At 36.3% G+C, this 25,845-nt stretch overlaps 1 protein-coding gene across 1 annotated transcript in view; it reads left to right on the top strand.

Moving 5' to 3' along the window:
* LOC107096405 (GDNF family receptor alpha-4-like) overlaps positions 1–25,058 on the top strand; it is a 28,098-nt gene extending 3,040 nt beyond the window's left edge. Inside the window, exons 2-8 of the mRNA XM_015393040.1 lie at positions 4,191–4,466; positions 4,646–4,726; positions 9,757–10,102; positions 10,645–10,754; positions 11,456–11,590; positions 21,702–21,853; positions 23,749–25,058. Of these exons, the coding sequence (XP_015248526.1) occupies positions 4,191–4,466; positions 4,646–4,726; positions 9,757–10,102; positions 10,645–10,754; positions 11,456–11,590; positions 21,702–21,853; positions 23,749–23,889 (1,241 nt within the window). The 3' untranslated portion in view covers positions 23,890–25,058. The remainder of the gene's footprint in view (positions 1–4,190; positions 4,467–4,645; positions 4,727–9,756; positions 10,103–10,644; positions 10,755–11,455; positions 11,591–21,701; positions 21,854–23,748) is intronic.
* Positions 25,059–25,845: the final 787 nt, after the last annotated feature.

Here is a 25,845-nt window from a genome sequence, read left to right as displayed (position 1 = left end):
TGAAAATTAAATCACATGCTGTTAATAAGATTTATGCATATCAAAAGGAAAATGTACTTGAAGCAATCATGAATTGAACTTAAACCATAAACTTTTTCTTATTTGACTTTTACAACCCAAAAGTTTAGCATTATATTGCAGGTTTAGTGGGACAACCCAACACACAAAAAAAGAAAAATTGTGCAGTGGGAGAAAAATGAAACTTAGTTTTAATGTGGCATACTTTTTTTTTCTGATTAACTGTAATATGTCCAAGAACATAAACACACCTAATCCTAAAAGACTAAGTTAACTATAATACTTTAATAAACTACAATAAATTTAGTTTAAATAAAAATAACTTAGAAGTATCCCTGAACATATATGTTAAAGGTGCACATTTAATTCTTAAAAATCTCATTTTTGATAAACCCTTAAGCCATGAAAACACCAAACACGATTTGCTTCTGACCCGACAGAGTCTTACAAGGTCATAACACTTGATGCTCAGATGGTTTTCTGCAAGGGGGCTTACATAGCTCAGAATGAGATGAACTTCTGCTCTGTTTTAGTCGTACTACGCAGCAGCTAAGTAGCAGTTTCATGGGTATGACAGGAAAAGAGTAAAGTAAAACACTATCAATTTTGGGAAATTACTAAATAAAACAGTTTAAAAAATGAATTAAATATTTCAAAAAGCAAAATATCTTACCTATACCTTACTATCCTCTTTATATAAAAAAAAAAGAGAAAAACTTCTAACTTCATAGATCACTCTTTGAGAATCACCACTTACTGCTGCACTCAGTACCTTTATATCTACAGATTTTATTACTGTGTTTTCCTTTTGTTTAAATGTATTTCATACTGTTTTGTATAAATTGAAATAATCTGGGTTGAAAATGTGGATTAAAGGCCAGTCATGACTTTGTAGCCGTGCCAGCAATTATTATTATTATTTTTTTTAATTTGGGATCTTGTCTCAATTTAAGGGCCTAGATACATGCCCCACAAATGTTAAAGAAACTGTTAAAGGAGCCTCTCTTTACGAACTGCAGTCCGTGTGACATGGAAAAAAAGCATCTGATAAAATCAATAACAATAACGGTCATTGCAAAAGAGATACAAGTTTAAATGTTGATATATAGAAAAAAATATATGTCACTGCATTGTGTAGGCTATGAAAACATCATGAGAGAATGCATAAAGATGCAGTGCTCGCTCTAAAGCATCGTTTAACTGCTCTCCACCATGTTGAAATGTCCAAGTTTACTTGTTCTTGGGAACTTTGGTATCATAATATTTTTCCAGTTTTCAGGTAGAAATTACAACATGAGCGGGTGTTTTGATTTTTGGCATTTACCAAAATTACGAGACCCCAAGAAGGTAGCATTAGTCAAAATTTTGGGTAAAATTTACTGCTCGGCAGAGGTCTGCGCTCTCTAAGTGCTTTTCTAGTTTTATCCTTTATTAACGCTAAAGTCAGAGACATATGTGGGGACAGCTTTTGCCAGGCTCAGGTCATTGAAGATGTTTGGTCACCTTATTATGGGCGCTCATTTAATTGCTAAAACTCACCAGGTTAGTGCACAGACTACAGCCCAAGAACTCAGTTCCCTGTGTCTGATGTAGGTGATCACCCATGTAGCCAGTGTGCTGCAGCTCTTGCTGTTCAGATCGAATCTGGTCTTTTTACATGTCTGTGTCAGTTTAGGGGAAAAGCCATGTGTTTGCAGATTTGTATGTACTATTCCATTTCCAGATGATGGACTGAACAGTGTTCTATGAGCTGATCCAATTTTGGAGATATTAATTTTTAATTTAACCCTGTTTCTCCAAAACTTTGTCCATGATCCGCCAGTTGTGTTGCTTGTGCTGACAATCTTCCTTTGTGGCTTTTAATGTAATCTCTATCTCTGTTTTCTCTTTTAGTTTTAGTTAATGTAGAATAAATTCCATTTAATAAAAATCATAAACATTTGCACATGATGAGATAATGACATAATTAGTAAACGACAAACAAACAAGAAACCAAGCCTTTCAAATAAACCTACACTTTAAACATAAAGGCATTTCATGTTTTACAAAGTTTTGTTAGAGCTTGTTTAATTAGGAGCAGACCGATTGGTTTTACCAAGAGACTTTAATCATTCAGTTATTACAAACAAGCAGATTGTTTTCCATATTTTCAAGGATCATGTAATGGATAGCACATGTAAATGTGTTTACCTTAGACATTTTGTCAGTGTTGCATCATAATAACAGATGTAGAACTTTATTGTGTTTCAGTGTTCTACAAACTACGTATTAAAATCAACTACATACATTCTTCTGTCTTTCGATTATAGTAAATACAACATTAATTGATATTTGATTTTTGTATCATCTATATTAATTTGCTTTCAAGAATATGCTGCAGTTGTTAGTGACAGACGGGATGGATTAATCTGTGATGAGAGGTAACTGCAAAGAAATTTTAGCTTCAAGTCATAAAATTTCTCTTTTGATGTAGATTAAAAAGAGAAATCATATTTCTCCTATCTTAGCTTCCCTTTTTTGGCTTCCCGTTAAATTCCATGTATAAAGCACTAAATAACCAAACTATGTCTAAGAGATATGATTGTTCCTTATGTTCCTAACAGAGCATTTTACTCACAATCTGCAGGTTTACAAGTATTTCCTAGAATCTCAAAGCAGAATAGGAGGCAGATATTTTAGTTATCAGGCTCGTCTTCTTTGGAACCAATGAACTGTTTTCGTCTGTGAGGCAGACACTCTGTCTTCTTTTAAGGGTAGGCTTAAAATTTTCATTTTTGATAAAGGTTATAGTTAAAGTGGCTCAGGTTATCCTGAGCTATCTCTATTGTTATACTGCATGAGGCTTAGGCTGCTGCAGGACATAGAAACCACTTTACATCATTTTGCTTCTTTCTGTTATTATCATCCAATTTGCAGTATTTTGATATATCAACCCCTAACTATATGTGCTTTCTTTAATCTTTTTGACATTGTTTAAAAGCAGATTATGAATATATTATTCCATCCATCCATTTTCTTACACGCTTATCCCAATTGGGGTCGCGAGGGATGCTGGTGCCTATCTCCAGCTGTCTACGGGCGAGAGGCGGGGTACACCCTGGACAGGTCACCAGTTCATCGCAGGAACTGGAAGTTATAGTTAATTAAAATGTAATTCCAATCAAGAAGTTAAATGTTTATAACTGACAATTTGCTCAATTACCAGGTGTTATTAACTGCTTATGTTTGTAGCTGGTTGTTTTGGACCAAATGTTAAAATCCAAGATGTCTTAACCACCAGTAAATGTCAATAACTTGGTGTATGATTTAAGGAGATTTATTATTCACTAACCACAAGAAAATGTTTTTCCCGGTTTTAAGTTGCTACTCAAAAGAAGCAGGCTCTTCTCTTTTTAGACAACTGGTCACTTGTGTGTAAATCATCACAGACTACCACAATTAAAAGGAAAGGGTTACTTTATTAAACATATAATCCCTACCACCGTATTATTGTTTAATAAAGTATTCAAACCATACAAGCTACTGCAATAAACACAGAAAATAAATGAAAGAATCAGTAAACATAAAAGAGCTCAAATTAGTTCTTCAGGTAGAGACTTTGATCATGTTCAGTTAATTTGCTCCTCTGATGTGATCCACTGTGGGGATGTCCTTCAGATTAGCAGCAGAAATGATATAGAGCAGACAGATGTGTTACTAGCTGCATTAGAAACTGGCAGAAAAACAATTACCACTCATTAAAGCTGAGAAAGTAGACATATTTGTCTCTTTTTCTGTTTCTAATTTGTTGAACTGTGGACTCTGAGTCTGTAATTATAAAGTATTTCATATCGTTGACTGAAGCTTTATACATTTGTCAGAGTTAATATAGTTTATGTAAATCTAATTGTATAGCCACTTATTCCATGTTTATAATTTCCTCCACTTGTTTTAGAATTAAGCATCACATGTGAGATAGAGATACATAGAGATAGGATTTTTTTGTTTTTCACTCCAAAGACTAATTTTCAGAATAAGCGTCTGACTTATTTACAAATTGCTTAGCATCTCCATTAAATGGTTAATATTTGATCTCTTAAAATGCTAAAATGCTTAATTTTGTTGTTTTACTTTGGATGTCTATTATCCTAATTTACGTGCTTTCTTCTGTGGTCTCATTCCCTTCCTTACAGCCCTGTCAGATGTTATACTGGCTGGCACAGACTGCTTGGTGGCTGGAGACTCGTGCTCCAGTGATGAGACTTGTAGTCCGCGCCTACGCACTCTGCGGCAGTGTGTGGCCGGCGACGGCAGCATGAAGCTTGGCCCCAGTGCCAAAAGCCAATGTGCCAACGCAGTGTCTGCCCTCCTGTCCAGTCCCTTACGTGGCTGCCAGTGCAAACGAGGAATGAAGAAGGAAAAAAACTGTCTCAGCATCTACTGGAGTCTTCATCAGTCCATCATTCATGGTCTGTATTTAATGTAGAAAGCATGTTTTGATAAATCACAAACACAGCAACAGACTAAGTTAGATGTATTATTTCATCCCTTTGTGTCTATAAGTGACAAAAATAAAATGCTGATTTATTTTCTGCGTTTTTGGTTTTATCTTCTAATCTTTCATTTAGGCCATCTGTTATATTTTCAGGACTGAACCTCGTGGAGAGTTATCCCTATGAGACGGTGCACAGGGATTATGATTATGTCCGCTTGGCTTCGATTACAGCAGGTTTGCTGACATCCTCATTACAGTTCCCCCTGTTGTTTATACCATTTCATCCTTCAAAGTCATTTTGTTCTTGAAATAAGTCACATAATCCACTGACCTCCCTGGAAACATGCCTAATACAAATAAAACTATTTCATGGCAATCCTACATAACATAAATATTCATCTGACTAATTTCAAACAATCGAACTTATTTGTTTATGTTGTGGGTATTTTTGGATACATCTCCTTTACATTCATAGTTTTAAATAAAACAGAATAATCACTGTGTGTTACAGCATGCTAATGGGGAATTTTCTTTAAGTAACCAACATTTAGTCATATCATGCCGTAATCTAAATCTTTTTTAGAATAGGACTTTTTAAACAATAAATCCATACAGAAAAATAAATTAAACTGTTAAAATTGGACAATTGCTTTCTGTTAGAGATGAAGACTATGGATTGGTGAAGCTGTTTGCATTTATTTTTGTTTATAATATTCATTCTGCTTTTCTTGCAGATACATGTTCCTGTACTTTTACAGCTTTACATGATTGTCTTGTTACCCTGCTGTTCTCTCAATCTGAAGAATAGCTATGATAAATACATGCTAGCAAAAATGATCTCTTCCAAAAGACCACCTCCAATTTTGTGATGCATTTTGTGGTAAAGCCAGAGATTTATAAACTGAGGCGATGTACCCTAATTTTTTTAGTGAGTTTTAGTGAGGAGGTGGGCAGCAACACCCTTGCTCAACTACAGCAGGGTTTCTGATGGTCATTAAAAATCATTAAATGTCATTAAATTATTATTTTTTAAATTAAGGTCTTAATTGGCATTAAAATTCACCAAATGTGTTTATTGTGGCATTCTAAATGCTTTCCCAAAAAAAAATAGTTTATAAAAACAATTTCGTCAAACATATCATATCACGATATATTTGTGGGGAACTTCTTCCGGTTGATCGCAAAGCCGTATGTTCGGAAAAAGCTAGAGATTTGGGGAAAAAGGCCAATTTCAACTAAAGCGTACCTGTTGTTGGCATTAAAATTATTTATAAGAGCATTAAAAGATTAGATTAGATGAGCTTTATTGATCTCACAGCAGAGAAATTAACTGGTCACATATTGGCATAGTAATTAAAGAAGCTGCAAACAAGGAGGAAAAGGTGCATTAAGAATAAACAAGCAAGCACTGTATATACAGTATATCAAAATTAAAGCATTAAGTTAGAGTTATTCATTCCTGTATATACCCTGTACAGTTATCTGACCCAAATTTTATGTAGATCTGTGGGGAAAAAATAAAGACACTAAAGATAAATGGATGAGACTGGATGAGATTTTTAAGATTCTATTAGGTAATTAGTCCTTTCAAAGTTTATTGCCCACAGTGTCTAAGTTTCACCATATATAGTTTAGAGCCAATAACTCAACTAAGAATTCTATGTGCTTGTTTGCAGAAAGCATCAGAGTTCACTTGGATTGAGGTTGTGTTGTTGTGTAGAATTCCAGGGTCCCAAGAAAGCCTTTACCAGTCATAAAATCCGGCTTATAAAATGGGCAGCTGTATTTTTACACAAGTAGCACTTGAAGTCTTTATTATCTCACTGATAGCTTGCAAATGGTCAGACTTCAGTCATGTAAATCAACAGCTATCAGTTTTTCAATGGGTTTTCCTAAAGGATCAACCTTAGAACTATTGCTGTTCTTACTTAATGTGAATTATCTTCCATCTGTTCAGATGGCAACAGTGAGGGTGGAGGTCGGTGTTGGTCCTGTAAACTGACTGTCATGGGTTTGAATTTCAGCTCCTTTGTCTCAAGGCTAGAACATACCGAATCCGATTTTGCATCAGTTCCGACAGAAAATCATGTCGAATAACCTCATGGCATTTATTGCTCATTGAAGGTCAATGGTCCTGTGATGGTCTGGCAAACTGTTCAGGGTCTACCTTGCCTGTCGCCTGCAGACAGCTAGAGATAGGCACCAGCACCCCTCGCGACCCCAGCTGGGATAAAGTGTGATGGAAAATGGATGGATGAAAGTCAATGGGGATGATCACACCTGACAAAATTTTACACAAGGGAACTTGGGTAGGTCAGACTGAGAGGTCTGACAGAAGAGAGACACGGTTACAAAGTAAAACTTATCCACTTTGGGGGAAAACACAAAATAAAATCTGTTAATCGCACGGAGAAAGAGTCAGTTTTAAAGTCACACAGAGCATACACAGGATGTGGGGGAGACTTGTGCAAAAAAAAAAAAAAAAAAAATCAATGAAACATAAAAAAATATATTTTAGCCATGATAGAAGTTCAGGAGGATATGGATAAAGCAGTGATCCTTTTTGAGCTCCGTAAAAACAACGAAAGGCAGAAAGCTCAGTTGATCAATCTCCTCGAAAAAAAAACAATAAAATAACCTTAGGAGGAGAAAAAAATAGCAAAATAGTGATCCTCTTTGAGCCTCACAAAAAAAACCTAAATAACGAGGGGCAGAAAGAGCAGGTACAGTAATTAAGCGCAGCGTATCTTTCTCACCTCTTTATGAAAAAAACGAAAAAGTGATAAACCTCCCAGATCTCTCTCTGAGAATCATCTCTCACTGCCTCAGTTAGAATATAAACCATCCCACTGCATATATTGCCGTGTTTTTCTTTTCTTTAGACATTGATCTCGTTATGTTTTTAATATAGGCAAAGAAACATTCTCTCTCTGTTCTGGTTTGAGATGCTGCACAGACTTGCTTTGCTTTATAGGTGTGCCAGTGTTTAAAAAAACAAAAAAAAAAAAAAACTTTTCATAATCTGTCCAAGTCAAATGTGGAAAATTGTTTGAATTTGTGTATAGCACAGCTGCAGAAGTGAAAAAAGTCTTCTCAGATCTGCCCACCCTGCCTAGTTGGAGCCTATTCGCGGTCAGTGTGACATGGAAAAAAGCGTTGTGTTCAGGCCTTCAGTCTTACCTAGAGGTTCCACTGAAGGTGTCGTTCCTCAGGGCTGTCACAGTGGATCACTGCAATTGTAGTCCAAGTGAGGCATCTCTGAAGCACCGGCTTGCTGGCCACTCTTCTAAAATAGCTGGCTTTTCAGTTTCAGCTTCTTGTTGCTTCAGTTCCACTTAGAGCAAAGAGGATTGTTCAGCCAGGAAGTCGGTTGATGAAAAGCAAAGCAGATCTGGTCGAGTTTACAAAAAGATTACATGTGCAGACTTTGGATCGCATTTCCAGGACTTTGATTTGATAAAAAAATATTTTCAAATATCAAAATGTTTAAATTGATGTACTTGAATGACAGGTGTGATGAATATGACCATTAAATCAAACTGGAAAAATGTTTTTTGACTCACTCATGATGTAATAAAAAAACCTATATAATATATACTGTATATATCCCAAGCACCTTTTTCTTCCTTTTAAACCTTCTTCTTCTCCTTGGACTTTTCGAGCTGTTGTATTGAGTAAATTTCTTCTCTGTGACATAAAGTCAATCAATCAATTAATGATGATTAGTGTAATAGCAGGAACAGATAGAACTGGTAAAATAAACACCTTACTGGTTTATTGTTTGATTCAAAGCCTATAAGCACACTACTATAGCAGGCTGATGCAAACGTGATCAGAGTGCAACCTTATAGAGATGCTCCAGCATGAAAAAGCTCTCAGTGGAGGATGGTGTCTGTTAAAAGCCACACTGCAGTTGAACAGCGCTACATCTGAACAGTTTCTCCCATGTGGGGAACCCATGGGTCAGTTGTGTCCTTGGGCAAGTCTCTTCAGCTGCATTGCCTACTAATGGTGGTCAGAGGGTGTGGTGTCACTTGTGTAACGCAGCCTCACTTCTGCCAGTCAACCCTGGTGCAGCTTGCCACCATCAGTGTGCGCTTGAATAGATGAATGACTTAATGGAGTATAAAGGGCTTTGATGTCATTTGACTTGAAAGGGTGCTATATAGGTAGAGGCCCTTTTTTATTTATCTAATATATGTTGTTTGACAAGGTGTTATTCACAGTAGTAAGATGTTTTCCAAGTGGCTGAAAAGCTTACCAAAAGGTAAGTGTGATGAGTCTTTTCAAAAGTAAGAATAAAAAAATGAAAAATGGTGTAATAAGGAAAAAAAGCTACAATATTTGGTTAAATCAAATTTGGGATTAATTCTCCCATTTAAACGTTTGCAAATATATTGACAATACATTATTTCCAATCCCTTGTCCACATTCCTCCAGTTAGACGTTGTAAATATTGTGATGATTTCAAATAAAATGGGATAAAAAAGCTTCTTTGCCGTTTTTGCCATTCTAGTCAACCAGCGTGGTTAGCTTCTGTCTTTTGTGATATACATTTGGAGAAATTAAATTTAGAGTTTTGTGATAACTATGCCATCTTTCACTTTTCTTGATGATTGATGAATGTCTTAACTATGCCATGTTATATAAATAATGTTGAACTTTCTTTGCATTTCTTCTAATACCTTTGTAGAAGACATGTTAGTTCCCTTTCAGCTTCTCTGCAAACTATGGCTTTAGTAATTAAAAATGCAAGTATTGTGAAATGATGAGGAAAATCTGTAAGAATGGTGAACTTTATTTTAGATTAATGTTAGTTATGGGCTCAAAAAGGAAGGAATTGTGTTAAAAGTTATTAAAAGTTACTTCACTAAAGTTTATGTTAGGATGTGTGCATGTTCGTAACCAGAATGCTACATACTCTTATTCTACCCATAGCTGTTGTGCAATGTAGATAAAACATTTTGAATGATTATTTTATGGTCCCAATCCTAAGTGACAAAATTTAACACATTGCCCACTTTGTGTACATTTCTGAGAACCAGTTGATCAGATTTGTTTCCAAGAATTCATGAATGGCTGTGGGTTTGGCTATTTTAATTAACATGCTCGGAAAAAATATTAAGGTCAAAGAAACAACAACATAAATAATGAATATTACAAGTATCCTCCACAGGTCATACTTATTTGAATAAGCAATTATTTTACAGAATGCTAATACTTTTCATCTGACTTATTGACTCTGTGCATCCTTTCATCCACAGACTCTGAAGTTGGCATGACAACTGTGAATCGCTGCCTGGATGCAGCCAAGGCTTGCAACGTGGACGAATTGTGCCAGAAGCTGCGCACTGAATACGTCTCCACTTGCATCAAACCTACTTCCAAATCAGGCTTGTGCAACCGGCCTAAATGCAACAAGGCCCTGCGCAAGTTCTTTGACCGAGTACCTGTCGACTACACACACGAACTGCTTTTCTGCCCTTGTACAGACACTGCATGTGCAGAGCGTCGAAGGCAGACCATTGTACCAAGCTGTTCCTATGAAAATGGGGAAAAACCCAATTGCATTATACAGATGAAGAATTGTCATGCAGACTATGTATGCAGGTTAGAACATAGCAAAGTTGATGCATTTTATTATTTTCCATATTTTTAAGACTGTTAATAGAATTGCAGTTCACAGCTGTTTTAGTAAACAATAAATGAATAAACTGTAATTAAATCAGCCAAAAGGACACCTGTTTTACTTTAAAGCTTTTTTTGCCACCATTGCATTAAACACCCCAGTGAGAGACTGTTTAAATAACCTGTTAAATATTTAGTGCCGACTGAGAAGCAGATGGATCAGAGTTATTGCTCATTGCTATCTCCTGTGCATGGCCATTATTTTTCTTCAGCCCCATTACACTCACAGGGCTTTACTAATGATCCCAGGTCTGGGGTATGAAATATATTATTCTCCCCATCACATTATGTCTGCATTTCAGTAGTTTCAGTCTCTTTAGCATGTAAAACTATATATCTTTCATGTCATGTTAATTAAAGTTAGAACAGAAATAATTAATGAAAAAAAGCTAAAGGTTCTGCTTGAAACTTCACAAATTTCTGTCATTATTCTGCTAACTTGCACCCATCATGTTCTTTTGCAGGTCTCGTCTGGCACAGTTTAAGTTTGATTGCGAACCATCAGAAACATCTGCCAATGGCTGCAAGCAGGAGAACTATGGAGCGTGTCTCAGCGCCTACACAGGGCTTATAGGTGGGCAGACATCTAAGATGTTAGTCAGAGAAGGAAAACATGTGCAAACAAAACCAAATATGCTGCTGCATGCCAAAATGGGGATATACTCTATATGCTGTTTGAAACATAGGACAAACAGACAGGACTCAGTGAAAGCCAGGTTGAAGGGAAAATAGTGTGCACAAAACACAATAGGATTGAGTGGGAGACCTTACTAAGCAAGACAATAAAAAAAACTTAACCTGAAAACCTCTCTTAGTGCAAAACAAATAAGACATGCCTTCTATATAATGTAAGGTGCAGTGTATGTATTTGCTAATAGTCTTTTAAAGAAAAATAATGGTTATTTGGCTTTTTTTTTAATGGCTTATTTTCCATGCTAGATTTTAACGTAATGCATTTCAAGGACATTCAATGGACACTCTCCAAGCATTTTAAACCCTGTCTTGTATTTATGAAAGCACTTATAATTCCACAATCACCATGCTGATGAGAAAAGTTCCTAGATGTAAAATGATAGAAACAGAGTAGTAGATCAGTGAAAAGACTCTCTTACCTCTAATAATACTGTGTCATTATATCCTCATAAAAGAACAACAGGAAATACAATATCCATTAATGTTTAAAAAAAAAAAAGCAGTATGAATGTAGTGTAACAATTCAACCAATAATGAATATTTAATTTTAATCGACCACTAGTGCTGTCTGTCCGTCTGCAGGAAGTACAATTACTCCCAACTATGTCGACAACTCTACATCCAACGTGGCTCCATGGTGCTCCTGCTCATCGTCTGGGGAGGCGAGGGATGAATGTGATCACTTCCTGGGACTTTTCACAGACAACAGCTGTCTCCGTGAGTCCACAGCAGTCTTTTTCAACTACAAATGACAACATGTTTTCAGTGGAAATGTAATAGACTAACACAAAAAAGACTTGAAACTGTAAAATGAAAAGAAAAGGACAGAAGGTGGTAAAACCTTTAGAAAATGTAAATCTGTACAGTATCATGTGCATACCCTTTCAGCCAAAAGTAACTGGGCTGGCTCCTAGAACTAGATTCATAGCCAACACTGACATATTGATCAGTATTTCTACAAATGTCCACTCTCGTTTTTCAAGTAAAGCAACTAATACCATTTGCCTTTTCTTGGTGATGTGTCTGGCATCTTGAGGGCACTTCTCAAACTGCTCAACTTCATCTCGAGACGCATGTGGTTTAGTGGCTATAAATTGAAATTATAAGTTTAGGGGCTATAAATTCTAAATATACAGTACGTATATCAAACACCAATCAAACCAATAAAACCAGTATATTTCTAAGAATATATGTAACATTATAACATTATAAAAACACTTTATGACAAAATAATTTTATGTACAAGTTTACTTTTTGTACATAAATATTGCCCTTCTGAGGCTTTGTGAAGTAAAATCTTTTTTTTGAATGACCAAATACCTAAAAAAAAAAAAGGATTATGCACCAGTTCATGATGGAGAAGCTATTTGTCAGCTTTATATATTTTTAATATATTAAAAACTATTTATTTTCTGAGAATGTGCTTATTTAAGAGCAACTATGCAAATTAACATACACCTAGAAAAAGTACACTATATTGTATTATTTTTCATGTGAATCCCAGATTGTTCATGCTTTGTTGCCTTTTCTAGAAAGTGCTTTAAATCAGTTCTATATGTCTTTATCCATGCTGGGTCAGATCCTGACGTTTGAAAAAAAATCTGAATAAAGCATTAGCAACCAAAGCAAAAGAAAGCAATAAAAACAATAGAATAGGACATATATAGGGTCTATTTCAGATTGTGGTAGAAATGTTTTATTTGACAGCAATCCAAAAACAATATTCATGCACTTAGTCCCAAAGCACAGCCATATGGCTTTTCTAATGCCTCCTTTTCCTTGGTAATTTATCTATTCAGGTTCAGACAGATTGAGTTGGTTCAATTCAGATTAATGAAGTTTCCATTACAATGTGGTAGTATCTTATTTGGGGCAGAATTTTTAAAGATATAGTTCAGGTTTTGCTGACATGAAGTTGTGAGAAACGTTCACAGGCTATAGTTGAGATCTAAAAGTGTCCCTACCAGCACAGAGACTCTTGCTATGAGAAACAGAAACAACAAACAACAACAAAACAGAGAAAAAGTAGTTCTGAACTGTACAGGAGTGCTGTTAATCAAAGGTTTTTATGCTAGAAAAACGATGCATCTGTTTGGCTAGACTATTTAAGCATTTTAAAACATCTCAAACCTATGTCAGACCTTGATTTCAATTAGGACTATGTTTTGGCTGCTATTACTCCACGCGTAGGTGTGAAAGACAGTTGTTGCAAAGAGAAATAAATTAAACAGCTCATCACCACACCGAATACTTAAAAGTTGTTTACAAAAGTGAACTCTCCACACTACCTCTTATCTCAGCTGTTATAAACAAGTAGACATGCTTTTTAAATCAAAGATCAAAGATAGATAAAAATAATGTTGCAAAAGAACAAAGTGGGGAATACTCTTAAGAGCTTTTTGGGTGAATTTGAAAAAATCAATTTTAATTTAATCCTAGAAGGACTGTTCTGTCATCCTCCCATACCTCAAGTGCAGACAGTAGTCAGCTGCTGCCTTCTGTTCTCTGGTCTGGCACTCTCTTTTCCCAGTGGGCTTTTCTGATCTACCACAAGTCTGCTGGTTGTTGGATTCACCTCAACATTAAGGACATGGATTTACACAGTGACTCAGTGCTTTTTTTTTTTTTTGAAAACTGAACAAAACTGCTGGCTTCCCAAAAACCTCTTAAGAGCATTCTCGCTTAATCATTTGTCAATTCTTTTTTCTATATCTTACATTTTAATTTGAAAGGTGGTACTGTAGTTACATATAAACAATATATACAATATATTGGGCTTGTACATGTTGTCCATCACTAATATTGGCCAAATAGTTTACTTTTGTAAACAACTTTTAACTATTCGGGGTGTTGATGAGCTTTTTAATTTCTATTTCTGTTCTTACTGTCTTCTGCATGTACACGGCAGCGGGAATTAATATCAAGGTCTGACATAGTAACAGGAAGTTTTAAAATTATTGAAATAGTCTTACAAAACACTTGCATAGTTTATATCTTAGAAATACCTTTGATTAACTGTGCTTCCATACAGTACTGGAACTACTTTTTTCTCGTGCGTCCGAGAGCACCGGCTGTTTCTCATAGCAGGAGGTTAAGTGATGGTAGAGACACTGTTGCATCTCAGCTACAGACGTTGAACGTTTTACACAATTTCATGTCCAAAAACCTGAACTACTCCTTAAAAGAAAGGGAAATTAAAAATACCCAATGCAATAAGATGGCAAAAGGTGGTGGCATGTCCTTGTTGGTGTGATTGTCTTGTGTGTCATTACTTCTTCCTTCTATAATTTCTGAATATAGTTGGCACTGCCACTCCACCTCCTTTCTGCATTTACCACATGTATTTGTTGAGGTCAGCACAGACTGTTAAGTTAGCACATTGCCCTTTTTCGTTGGCCAGTTGTGACATGTTGTCACAAGAGGAGTTTGTCTTTTTTTTTGCATTCTTGGCTCTCAAATGCAACTGAGCAAGCTCACTGACAAGCTCCACCAGGAAGTGCCTCATGCACCCCAGTGCATGCCTGATAAAGCACATGTGAATTCAGCTCAGCCATGTCAGTCATGTTGTAAAACCCAGCACCTAGCCTCACTGTGCCACTGAGTGCACGGTGTACTCTTGCACCATCTGTTCCATCACATCCACACTGTTCCTCATACCGTTGTAGTCAGTGACTATGTTTGGGTTCTTTTTCTGGGTATACCCATTTTCAACCACACTGTATATTATACACAGAATTCTGACAGTCTTCAACTGTCTGGGCACATAGACCTTCAGTGTAGTACAAGACACTGAAAACGCCAGATGAATAAGCTTAGATTTAATGTTATTATAATAGCACACTACATAGCACCCAGGCACTTGAACTATAACAAGAATTAAAAAATCCTATATCTACAAGATACCTGAGTACTGAAATGGTGTTGGTCCAAATTTTGTTTGGCTGATAAGAGAAGCATCAGGCCAAACTCATTGACTGTGCCAAAGAGAATGGTCTTCTTGCTGAACAGTCAAAGATCATGTAAACTTATCTAAGCTACTCATAGACCGTTGTGTTAACTCACAGACTGGAAATGCACTGCACAACACTCTTAGATTCAGACTTTAAGATGGTGAACATCTGTTTGAGACAAAAAAAAACACTGGATTTTTGTAATCTAATACTGCATTCTTTCAAAGTTAGGTTGTCAAGTTACCAGTAATGCTTTAAGGCGCCCTTTTGATATGTGAGCCAACAGTTATGAAAGTAGATACATTGATTAATAAAATAGCATACACAGTCAGTAGGTCTTCGGAGAACTTGCTACAGAGGCAGTCAGATTAGTACAGGTTAATTTATATTTCACATTTACTAATAAATAAATACAATGCAATAAAATACTTAAAAGTAAATAAATAAAATGCTTAAGAAATAAATAGAAAAAATAATTGAATCAAACCTGCATTGGATGCTTCGAAGTCTCTTACCAGAGGGCAGCAGGGAGAACAGTCCATGGTGTGTGAGGGGTCATTTATGATGTTACGGGCTTGGAACACGCAGTGCTGGAATGAAATGGTTTTAATGGAGGGAAGAGGAGCACCGATGATCCTTTCTGCTGTTCTCACCACTCTCCTCACTTTCTTCCAGTCTGAGGCGCTGCAGCCTCCACCCCACACAGTGAGACAGCTGGTCAGAACGCTCTCTATGGTGCTTCTGTAGAAGGTGGTGAGGATGGGTGGGGGCAGGTGGGCTCTCCTCATCCTCCGCAAGAAGTACATGCACTTCTGTGCCCTTTTGACCAGTGAGTTGGTGTTTACATTCCAGGTGAGAGTGTCTGTTGTGTGAACCCCCAGGAATTTGGTGATGTTGACTACCTCTAGAGCTGAGCTGTTGATGACCAGTGGAACGTTGTTAGGCGGGTTCTTCCTGAAGTCCAAGATTATCTCCTTCATCTTCTCTATGTTCAGGATCAGGCTGTTATCTTTTCACCAGTCCACCAGCTGCTCCACCTCCTCTCTGTAGTTCTGGTCGTTGTCGTCACTGATGAGGCCCACCACCGTGGTGTCGTCTGCAAATTTTATGATGTAATTGGAGGTGAACCTGGCGACGCAGTCATGTGTCATCAGGGTGAACAGCAGGGGGCTCAGGACGCAGCCCTGAGGGAAGCCTGTGCTTAGGGGGATGACATCAGAGGTGTTCTGTCCAATCCGGACTGACTGAGGTCTGTTGGTGAGGAAGTCTAGCAGCCAATTGCAGAGGGGTGTATTGAAGCCCAGCTGTTCCAGTTTGCCCATCAGATGCTGTGGGATGATGGTGTTGAAAGCTGAACTGAAGTCCAGGAAAAGCATCCGCACCCAAGCCTTCCAAAGAAGTTGTTCAGTTTATTTAGGAAGTCAGTGTTTGCTGCATCTAATAAGCAGGCTGAATTAACGTTCCTAAGGTTCTATTGAAAAAAACAAAAAAACATTGTGATTATGACTGAAACTTGTTCGACAAGTTGAATTCTGAATAAAGCGTGCAAGCATACCCCTCCCCCTAGTTGCATACCCACGTCACATGTCCCCTCCGTCATCCACTGCAAAAAGTCACTGTGGAGAAGTCCTCACTCGATGAGCGCAGGACCCATCCTTGCATCCCCTCTTATTTTGAAATTTACTCGTACGGCTCTGCTGTTTTTTTAGCAATTGATGATTTTTTTTCTCATTAATTCATCACAAATAGACTTGATCCATAAATCTGATGGGTGACAGGGGAGCTGTTCCTCACGCTGCAATGCAAGAGTGTCAGTAATAATTACCATACTGACCAGGAATTCTTCTGTTGTGATGGAACAGAGGACACATGGATGAATAAGTCTTTGTGAAAGAGGGGTAAGGAGTATTGTTGAATATCTAATCTAGCAGGTCATGGCTCCATTTGCAAATGGTAGGAGGCTAGGGGGGTTGTTAATTCAAAACCATTAAGCCTGAGGCTTCCCTGTCGGCATCGTAGCAGGACTACTGTTTTTTGTGCTAAAATACAAAACACACTTCAAGATTCACATAAAAAATTACAACACATAAAAAGCTACTGGTAAAAACACCTGTTAGAAGTGCTGTTGTTATTTTGAAGTGGTAGTGGTGAGTATTTCAAACAGAGTTTTGTAAATGGCTTTCTGGGCCTTGGAGTCCTTAAACCTCCTGCCAATAGCAGCAGCTTAAATGAGTGACCAAGGGGATGAGAAGATCTTCTGTGATTAGGATGGCCTTCTGGATTACAAAGAAGTTTTCTTCTTCGGAAAAGAAGGTTGGATGTAAACAGATTATTTTGGTTTCAGGAAAGTTTGGTTTTAAAGAAAGAAAGTTGTACCACACTAACATGCGGAAAGTAATAACAGTCTCATTGTATTATTAATACGTTGTATTATAAAATGCAAATTGAGGAGGCTGTTCTTCTTAATAGATACTACTTTTCTTAGAAAATGAAGATATTTTTGTGATTTTTAAAATGTATTTCATTAAAAGGTCAGGTCAGCTTTTGTCCCAATGAATGACGCTTTCTTCAGTAGCGGGAAAAGTAGTGAGATATATGACCTACCTCTTATTTGTCAAAGTCTAGACTTTGTCCAGGATATGTAAAAAGGCTTGAAATTACTGTCACAAGTTTCTTCTTCCCAATTAAAATGAGCTTGAGGTATTTTCCAATAAAATGGGCAAAATTTCCAACAGCTGCTATCAAAGCAAACTGTGATTAGTTCAAGAAGCTGTACACATAATGCATTTCTGACTTCTCTGATTTTGATCCTTTTTATTAAAGGGGTCATTGGATGCAAAACCGAGTTTACATTGTCATAGATGAATAACGATAGTTCAGTGTGTGAAATGGACTTACAGAGAAGTTCAAACCCCTTCGACACCTCCTTTCTATGCAAATCTCACAATTCTAAACTTCCTCCATAAAACGGGTGAATCCAAATAAAGCCCAGGACATCAATTCAGGGATTGTTGCCTTATTTGGTTCTGGCCTGTAATTTTGTCACATCCCGAAATCGCTGTTTAGCCTACAGTTGGGTTTACTTCTACAAGAATTACAAAGCAGGCAGTTTCTCTATTGAAAGTGAGCCAGAACCATGGGTGTAAATGCAGTGTTCCAGGCTGCACGGAGAAAGGGGAACATTTTCACTGTCTTCCTAAGGATCCGAAGACTTGACAGACATGGATTATTTTTGTGTATTGTTTTTTGTGGATTGCATAAACAAGGCTGCTCAGCTTTGGTTTGGTTGTTCTGTCTTTAGGATGAACCAGTTTTTGTCTGAGCATGTTGTTGGGTTTGAAATTCAACGCAATGTTTTGCTTTGAGAAAATCCTTCTGAGTTTCTAAGAAATCCCTGACACATACATTATGGAATTACAATGTTTTTGAGTCTCTGTGCTCTCCTCTGTGTTAGATGCATTATTGTTCTTCCTGTTTGTTTTTAGCTCTCTAATATGAAATTGAGCTTTATTATCTAGGGCTTTATGTGTAAGAAGAAGGATTTACACTTCTTTTGCATAAATGGATAAAGCTTGTGTTTTTTGTATTCCATGTAAGAGTTTCCAGCAAGTGGAGTAGGATCAAAAAGCGATATACACACATAGTAAAGTTTAATAACAATAGTAAAACTTTACTAAAATACATGCTGCATGCGACTATTTGATTTTGAATTAAAAATTAAAACTGTATTTACTAATTACATTGAATTATGTGGATAAACTAAAACAGGAACAACAGAAATAGACCCAATGGTATAATCACAGAGTATTTTGTGGCTGCAGAAATTTATAGAAAAACGTGCTTGGTTTCTGATTGACAGGAGGCTCCAAAGGAAGAAAAACTTTTGACATAACCAACAGGAAAAGAAATGAAGGAAAAGATGCATTAAAGGAGTAAGTGTAGTACAGACAAAAAGGAAAAACAGATTTGGCAAAGCATATCTAATGTTAAATGTAATTCTTAAAGGAACAAATATGATATGGTCTTGTAATATATCTTTGTGGGTTGCTTTTTTTCCTTTATGTTGCAATCCAAACTATAACTATTCCATTAGCTCAGTTAGCCTTTGGGAGTCTCACATAGTTCATGTGTCTTGATTCCAGTGAGTGCCCTGTAATCAAAGACATCCTACATGTGGGCTCCTGTGAGTTAACTGTGCAATGTCAATTTGAACGGTTGAACATTTTTTATGTTACAGATGTAATTTGACTACCTTTCTTAATTTGCTCCTAGTGATACAGTCATTACTCATACAAGTGTGGGAGTGATGGCCTGGTGGTTAGGGCAGGGGGTCTTGCATTCTGCAAGTTCCCTGGTCTTAATCCCACAGTGTTCAGTGGCAGCCCACAGTGCAGAAAACTAAATATAATTGGAATGTACAGTTGCTTTGACAAATCAACAGATTATTTGGCAATTATTAAACCATAAACTAAAGGGCAATGTCTCATCATGCAGTTCGGATGATAGAGGTACTGCATATCACTGCTGTATTACACAAAAACTTAGGTATGTTGTCAACGTCATCCAAAAAAAGAGAAATTTTAATTGTTCCACAAAAAACAAAAACAAATTCAAAAATACACTTTAGTTTTTCACAAAAGAACTGTGGCTTCTTTGTTCTGGCAAAATGCACTGAAGCCAGACTTTGCATAACTGGAAAATACTTGGGTACAAGACTCCAGCAATTAAGAAGTAAAAAAAGATTTCTTTTAGGTCGTAGTTCCAATTTTCTTTCAAGTCAACATGTTTTAAGGCAGCTGCACAATCTTACAAGTTGTGTGAGAGACTCATGCTGCAAACTAACTCAGGAAATTGAGGACCAATTGCCAAAAAACTGGAGGGAGCCGGTCAGAAATTTGACTGTTATCTGGGATCTTACTACTGCTGCTGTGTTTAATTTAGTATGTGTATTGTGAGTGGAGTCCTCCTTGTTTGGTTTGTACACTTGGATTTAAATGGCTCAAGTTATGTAAATCATTTTTGGAATATTTGCATTTCTGTTATGCATTATGTTATTGCATAATATTTATGGTTGAATATCTGAACAAGGTGCAAGTTGTGGTACATTTTGGTAACAGTGAGAAACTCTACATTAATTTATGCTTAAGATTTAGAAAAAAAATTGTAAGACTGTGCTATGGATATGTATATTGGAATTAGATTTGTCCAGTTGTTCTTAGTCCATTTATAATTAATGCATGTTCTGAATATTATGTGTTCACTAACTGTCAGGTCTATTTGTCCCAATATTTCTACCTGACTACTGTCAATAGACTAACCACAAAGAGTGAGATAAAAGCAAATGAAGAAAAACACTAAACTGCTAAATCATTACATTTTGGTCACTTAAAAATCTTTAATTGACAAAGAAATGCATAGTTTTTATAAAGCAGTTAACAACATACAGTTTCTGTGTACTGAAAGTTAGTGGTGAAACAACCCAAAATGCTACATCACTTTCTTCAAAACAAGAGAAAGTTAAACACAAAATTTATATATTTTACTATTTAATAAAAAGAATCACAATCATTGTAACTGATGGGGGGATATAAAATCTCTGATTTTACCTCCACATTTCTGTAATGTATTTTATATTTTTCTAAAATAGTTATCAATCTCTTTGTGTATTTTATGTGCATTCTATACGAATATTATCTAGGTAAATTCATAATCGTTCAACACTGGACATTTTGGACTTTCTAGATTCTGGACGAATGAATCTAGAACCCCTTTATTTGTAATAAAAAGATCAAACATGGATTTGAAGCAAGCTACAGTTGTAATTTCCATGTTTATCCCCTCTAAAAGCAACTGGCATTACCTAAACTGTTGCAAATAATTGGAATCTGGTAGCAGACCACTTTTGATCTGTGGATTGAAAAGTCACAGAGTTACTTGTAAAGATAAGGCCATATTCACCTCTCTATATTAAATCCTACATCAAAAACAAACAATCTGTCTCATCTCTCTCTCAGGGTTAGCTCTTGTGCTAGGGTGGCGCTCTGGATCACATGACTAAGTGACAGACTAAACCTTTCCAGATGAAATAGGCATGTGTTTGAGAAGGGAAGCCTACACTCTGTTTCTGGTCTGAAAGTTATTTTAACTAAAATGAAGGTAATTATTGGGTCAAACATACACAGTGCCACTGTAACAAAACCAAGCTTATATAGATATACTCTGTAAATTAGATACAGAATGACCTTAACACAGTGTGGACAACCTAAGAATTAATATCTTGGACTGTGGAAATGCGTGAGTGCTCAAAATGTTTAATAAAATGAGGTAGTTCAATCGTAGAGGATTATAATTGTAAATCACAGATTTTATATGTTGTTTAGGTGTAGTAGGTCATGAGCTAGATAACGAAAAGTTACGTACACCAATCATGGTGCAAACAATGTAATTTTAAAGTAACTTTAGGAGATTGCTTTATGTTAGTTTCATGAACAGACTTATTATTGAAATGATAATGTACTTCTTTCCATTTTCTGTTGTGCTTCATCTCCTCTATTTTCCATCCTGACCCTTTGCCTGTTTTGCCCCTCATTAACTAAGGTTTAAATAATTAATGTGCTTCTTGTTGACTTATAGGAGGTAATATTTTTTCTCTTAAAATGCTGGTTGAGTTAATGTGCTTGTTTCAAGGAAAACTGAGCATTGACTGTTTTTGTACATAATCTCCCCTTTTAAAAATAGTTTTGTCAAACTGAAGGTTTGAAACTAAATGTATGAAAAATTGGAGGTGATTTATATAACAGAGTTTAAAACAAAAAAAAAAATTAGTAAGACTGTGAACTGTCCAACTCTAATAACATTTTATAAAATGTTTGTTTCAGAAAATTCTCTGAAGATGTTTGGGAAAGAATTGGAGCAGCAAACACTGCTCAGTACAACAAGCAACAACAGAGAAAACGATCAAAGCAGCACTTCTCAGCCACATTCCATTGAAACTATAAGGAACATTCTGGAAAAAGTAATACCTACACAGGTATGTATGTTTCCTTTAAAACTCACCAAAAAAGCTCCAAAGATGCAGAAATTATGCTACGTTCACACCTATGGCAGCAAAAGCGGCTAGTTTACATGCAAAGTCAATGGTTCATGCGCATCACGGCTCAGCAAAAGATCTCAAGATCCATTATGGCAGCAGCAACTTCCACTGGAGTGCTTACAGAACTAATCTCTGATAATCTCCCGGAAATCAGTTTTTGGAACTTGGGATGTCTGCTACAGGCCCATCTCAAACCTCCCCTTCATCAGTAAAATTACTGAAAAAATCTTTGTTTCAGCAGCTTAACATCCTCCTAACAATGACCAGCAGCTTTGATGCCTTTTAGTTGGGCTTCTGTGCTCACCACAGTATATAGACTACAGTTTTAATGTGTTAAATGACATCCGTTTAAAGAAGACTGTGGAAGAAGCATAATGCATATAATATTTTAGACCTTAGTGCAGCATTTGACATTTTTTGATCATCCCATTTTGTTAGAAAAATAGGTAAATACCTCAATTTTTCTTGTTAATAAGGAAGGTAAGAACTGAACACATATAACATCCATACAACATAACATACAATTATTGAGGCTGAAGTAGAGGATTTTGAGAAACCTGTTGACTTGGCCTTAAAATTTGAACAACAACTCCTTACAGGCCACTCCCTTGCTCGCTTCTGTCCTGAGAATCTTTGTAAATATGGGTCCTAACCTTTAAGATTGTGATGGCCTGTCAATGGTCAGAGCTGATCAAGTTAGCTGATTATGGCCTTGTTGTGAGAAAATTTAGATTTCTCTTCTATTATATATTAATTTATCCTATTTACTCACTATAAAAGTTTTCACTCAGTCTGTTTCCCCTTCAAGGCCATACCATTCTCTGGTGAGGGGTATTTGTAGACCAGACATAGCTTCTTCCCATAACATTTGTTTTGACTTCATTGTTGAAAGTAAGGGGGAACGGACGCTGCTCAGGCAGAACTGTTCTCTCATTGCAAAGATATGAATAAATGTTCACTGAGTGAAATCCATCGATCTCTGTTTATTTAACTACGGTGAATAGTTGAATACTTTTTCCCCACTAAAGGCTGCCATTCGATCACATGATCATTATTATTTTTAAGCAGAGATGGCAAAAGTACTCACTTTCCGTACTTGAGTAAAAGTACAGATACTTGTGTTAAAAAATACTCTGGTAAAAGTGGAAGTACTGATTAAACTTCTTTACTCAAGTAAAAGTAACAAAGTACAGGCTTGTAAATTTACTTAAAAGTAAAAGTAGAAACCACTTTTTTCATGCCGTTGCCTACATTTTAAATGGATGTCTGCCAATAGGACTAGATCTCCATTGTGTTCATTTTCAATCATCTCGTCGTCCATGCTACTATGCTAACGCCACCGCCGCCAAGCTGCAATGATTTGCCGCCAATGAATACCGCCGAATCTGTTGATTCATCTTGTAGTGGTGCGTGAAATGCAACGTAGATTCCCATCCAATTAGATTGAATTTGGTATTGATGACGTGAAAAATAATAACGGTAACTCCACTGAAATGATTCAAAACTAAAGTAACAAGACAATTTTTTAAAATGTAAGGAGTAGAAAGTACAGATATTTGTGTAGAAATGTAAGGAGTAGAAGTAAAAAGTCGCCATAAAAATAAGTAGTAAAGTAAAGTAAAAATATCAGAAAAATCTACTTGAGTACAGTAACGAAGTATTTGTACTTCGTTACTTCCCATCTCTGTTTTTAAGTAGTAAAAAAGTACAGAATTTAAAGGTTATATTTTTTTATTTCAAAACACACTCTTCAAATTTGACATTATCAACTAGTAGAACATGTGAACTTGGTCTTTAGCACAGCAGTGTAAATACTTTTTTCTCCATTTCAGGCTCTGGGAAACAAACTCCTGGTTGGCCATGGCACTCTTCCCTCCAACAGTCTCCCAAACTTGGCCCCAACTCCCAGCCAAATGCTTCAGGGTGCCTTCAGCATTCTGTTGTTGTTCCTCCATTGCATCTGCAGATATTAAATATTACCGGGAAACTTGCTAAGGACCCTTTAACAGATGGAAGAACCAGAAGAAAATTGACCTTTGCTATTATTCCTTTGCCTAAACATGAACAGTTTTCTTTTTCATTTCTGTATCAAAACAGACTAAATCCAAACAAGTGGGGAGCCTTCTGCAGTCTGGAGACAGTATGTACATTTGTACAATATGTGGTAAAACAAGCTGAAATGCAAACACAGTTTTGGGACTAACCCAGCTTTATTATAATACTACATATAACACAGATATGTGTGACACTGTACCATTTGATGAATCATATACCTGTAAAGATGTATTCGTTTTTGAAATAACAAAAGGGATATACTATATCTGAAGGACATCAGTGAACTCTGTGTCTGCACTATTCTGTGCTTCAACTGCCCTGGAAATGCTGGAGAAGATGGAGTTTACCACTCTCTATTTGCAGAATATGGAACTTTTTTTCTTAAAGATACTGCAAAAGAGGTAAACCAGATTTTGTGTACACACACTGAACTAAAGTACACATGTTATATCGAGAATGATTTAGAAAACAAGACTAATTCTGATTCCCATCTCTGTCAACACAGCAGACTTTTGTTACAGGTCTTTACATCAAGCCTGTTCTGTTTTGGTGATAACACATCTGTTCATAGAACACATAGGTCTTTGGTCTTTATCTGTAAAAATATGTTGTGGGACTAAAAGGAAACAACCAGAACACAATAATTGTACCTGTAGCTGCTGTGCCTTGTGTTTGTGACTGTAACGCCCTTTTATTTTAGTGATCGTTCTCTGCTTTTTCTGCCAAAGAATAAAGTGAACAGATTTGACATGTTCAGTTGTTACCAACACCAAGATAAAGAATCTTAGAGTTTTGGTAGTAAATATTGATTCTGTGTTTCTTTTTTTGTTTTTTGTGTCCGGTTGAAATTATATGAAATAGAAGAAAAGATAAATGCTTAATTTCTTTGTTGGAAAATAGCAGAAGCAAGGTGAAGCCAACAGCAGAAACATGTCGGGCATGTTATGAATTGGCAACAAACAGAAAAGCTTAATGCCTGTCCAGAAAAGAGCAGAATTAAGCTAATGTTGAAAATATAGGCGGAAATGTATTAAATTAACAGAATCAGAAAATAAATTAGCAAGACAAACATGAATCTCATCTGGTTGAAGAAATAAAATTTTTCTATAACTTGTGCCATTTGAAATATCAATGCAACGTTCATAAGCTGTATGTTACGCAATTTCGTTCTGTATGCACCCTGTGCATACAAAATGACAAATAAAGAAGTCTAAGTCTAAAAGTTTAGGATAAGGTTATTGACTAAAATGTTGAATAATGTATTGAATGAGCAGCTTAGTGCTACATAAGAAGCTTGATTAGAGTGTAGAAAAGTTGAAGTAATGTAAAATATGAACAGAGAATTACTTGAGAAATAAGCTAAACTTGGAAACAAAACTTTGGTAAAGTATTAGGAATGAGCAATAGTAAAAGCCTTCCTGAAAATAGAGGAATCAGAAAGAAGCAAATGGCAGAAGCATGGCTGATTATAGATAAAAAAAACAACAAACTCTTAATTTTAGAAATGCAACACATGCCACTGCACTCTATGAGCTAATGGGTGTGTATACTCTGAGAGGAAAGGACAGAAAACTGTAAGAATAATACTTAAATAGATACAATCCAACTGCATGGCAACATTTCTTTAATATGAGGCTGAGGCTTTTTCACAGAATCAACACTTTCATGTGCCCAAACATTTCTGCTAAGAAGGCTAAACCGTAAATGATTTTTAAAAAATTCCTTCAACGTGAGTGCTAGAAGGGTTTGAAGATGTTTCATACCAAGTTTCATATTTGTACATCAAAGGGTTGAGAAGAGGCGGCAATACGAAAATATGTGTCGTTTTGGATTTTCTTCTGTGATTTTTGAAAACTCTCCCTTTGAATTTCTGT

The sequence above is a fragment of the Cyprinodon variegatus genome, unplaced genomic scaffold (assembly GCF_000732505.1).
Source record: "Cyprinodon variegatus isolate N-32 unplaced genomic scaffold, C_variegatus-1.0 Scaffold622, whole genome shotgun sequence".
Classification (NCBI taxonomy): Eukaryota; Metazoa; Chordata; class Actinopteri; order Cyprinodontiformes; family Cyprinodontidae; genus Cyprinodon; species Cyprinodon variegatus.
This window is presented reverse-complemented; position numbering and strand designations above follow the sequence as displayed.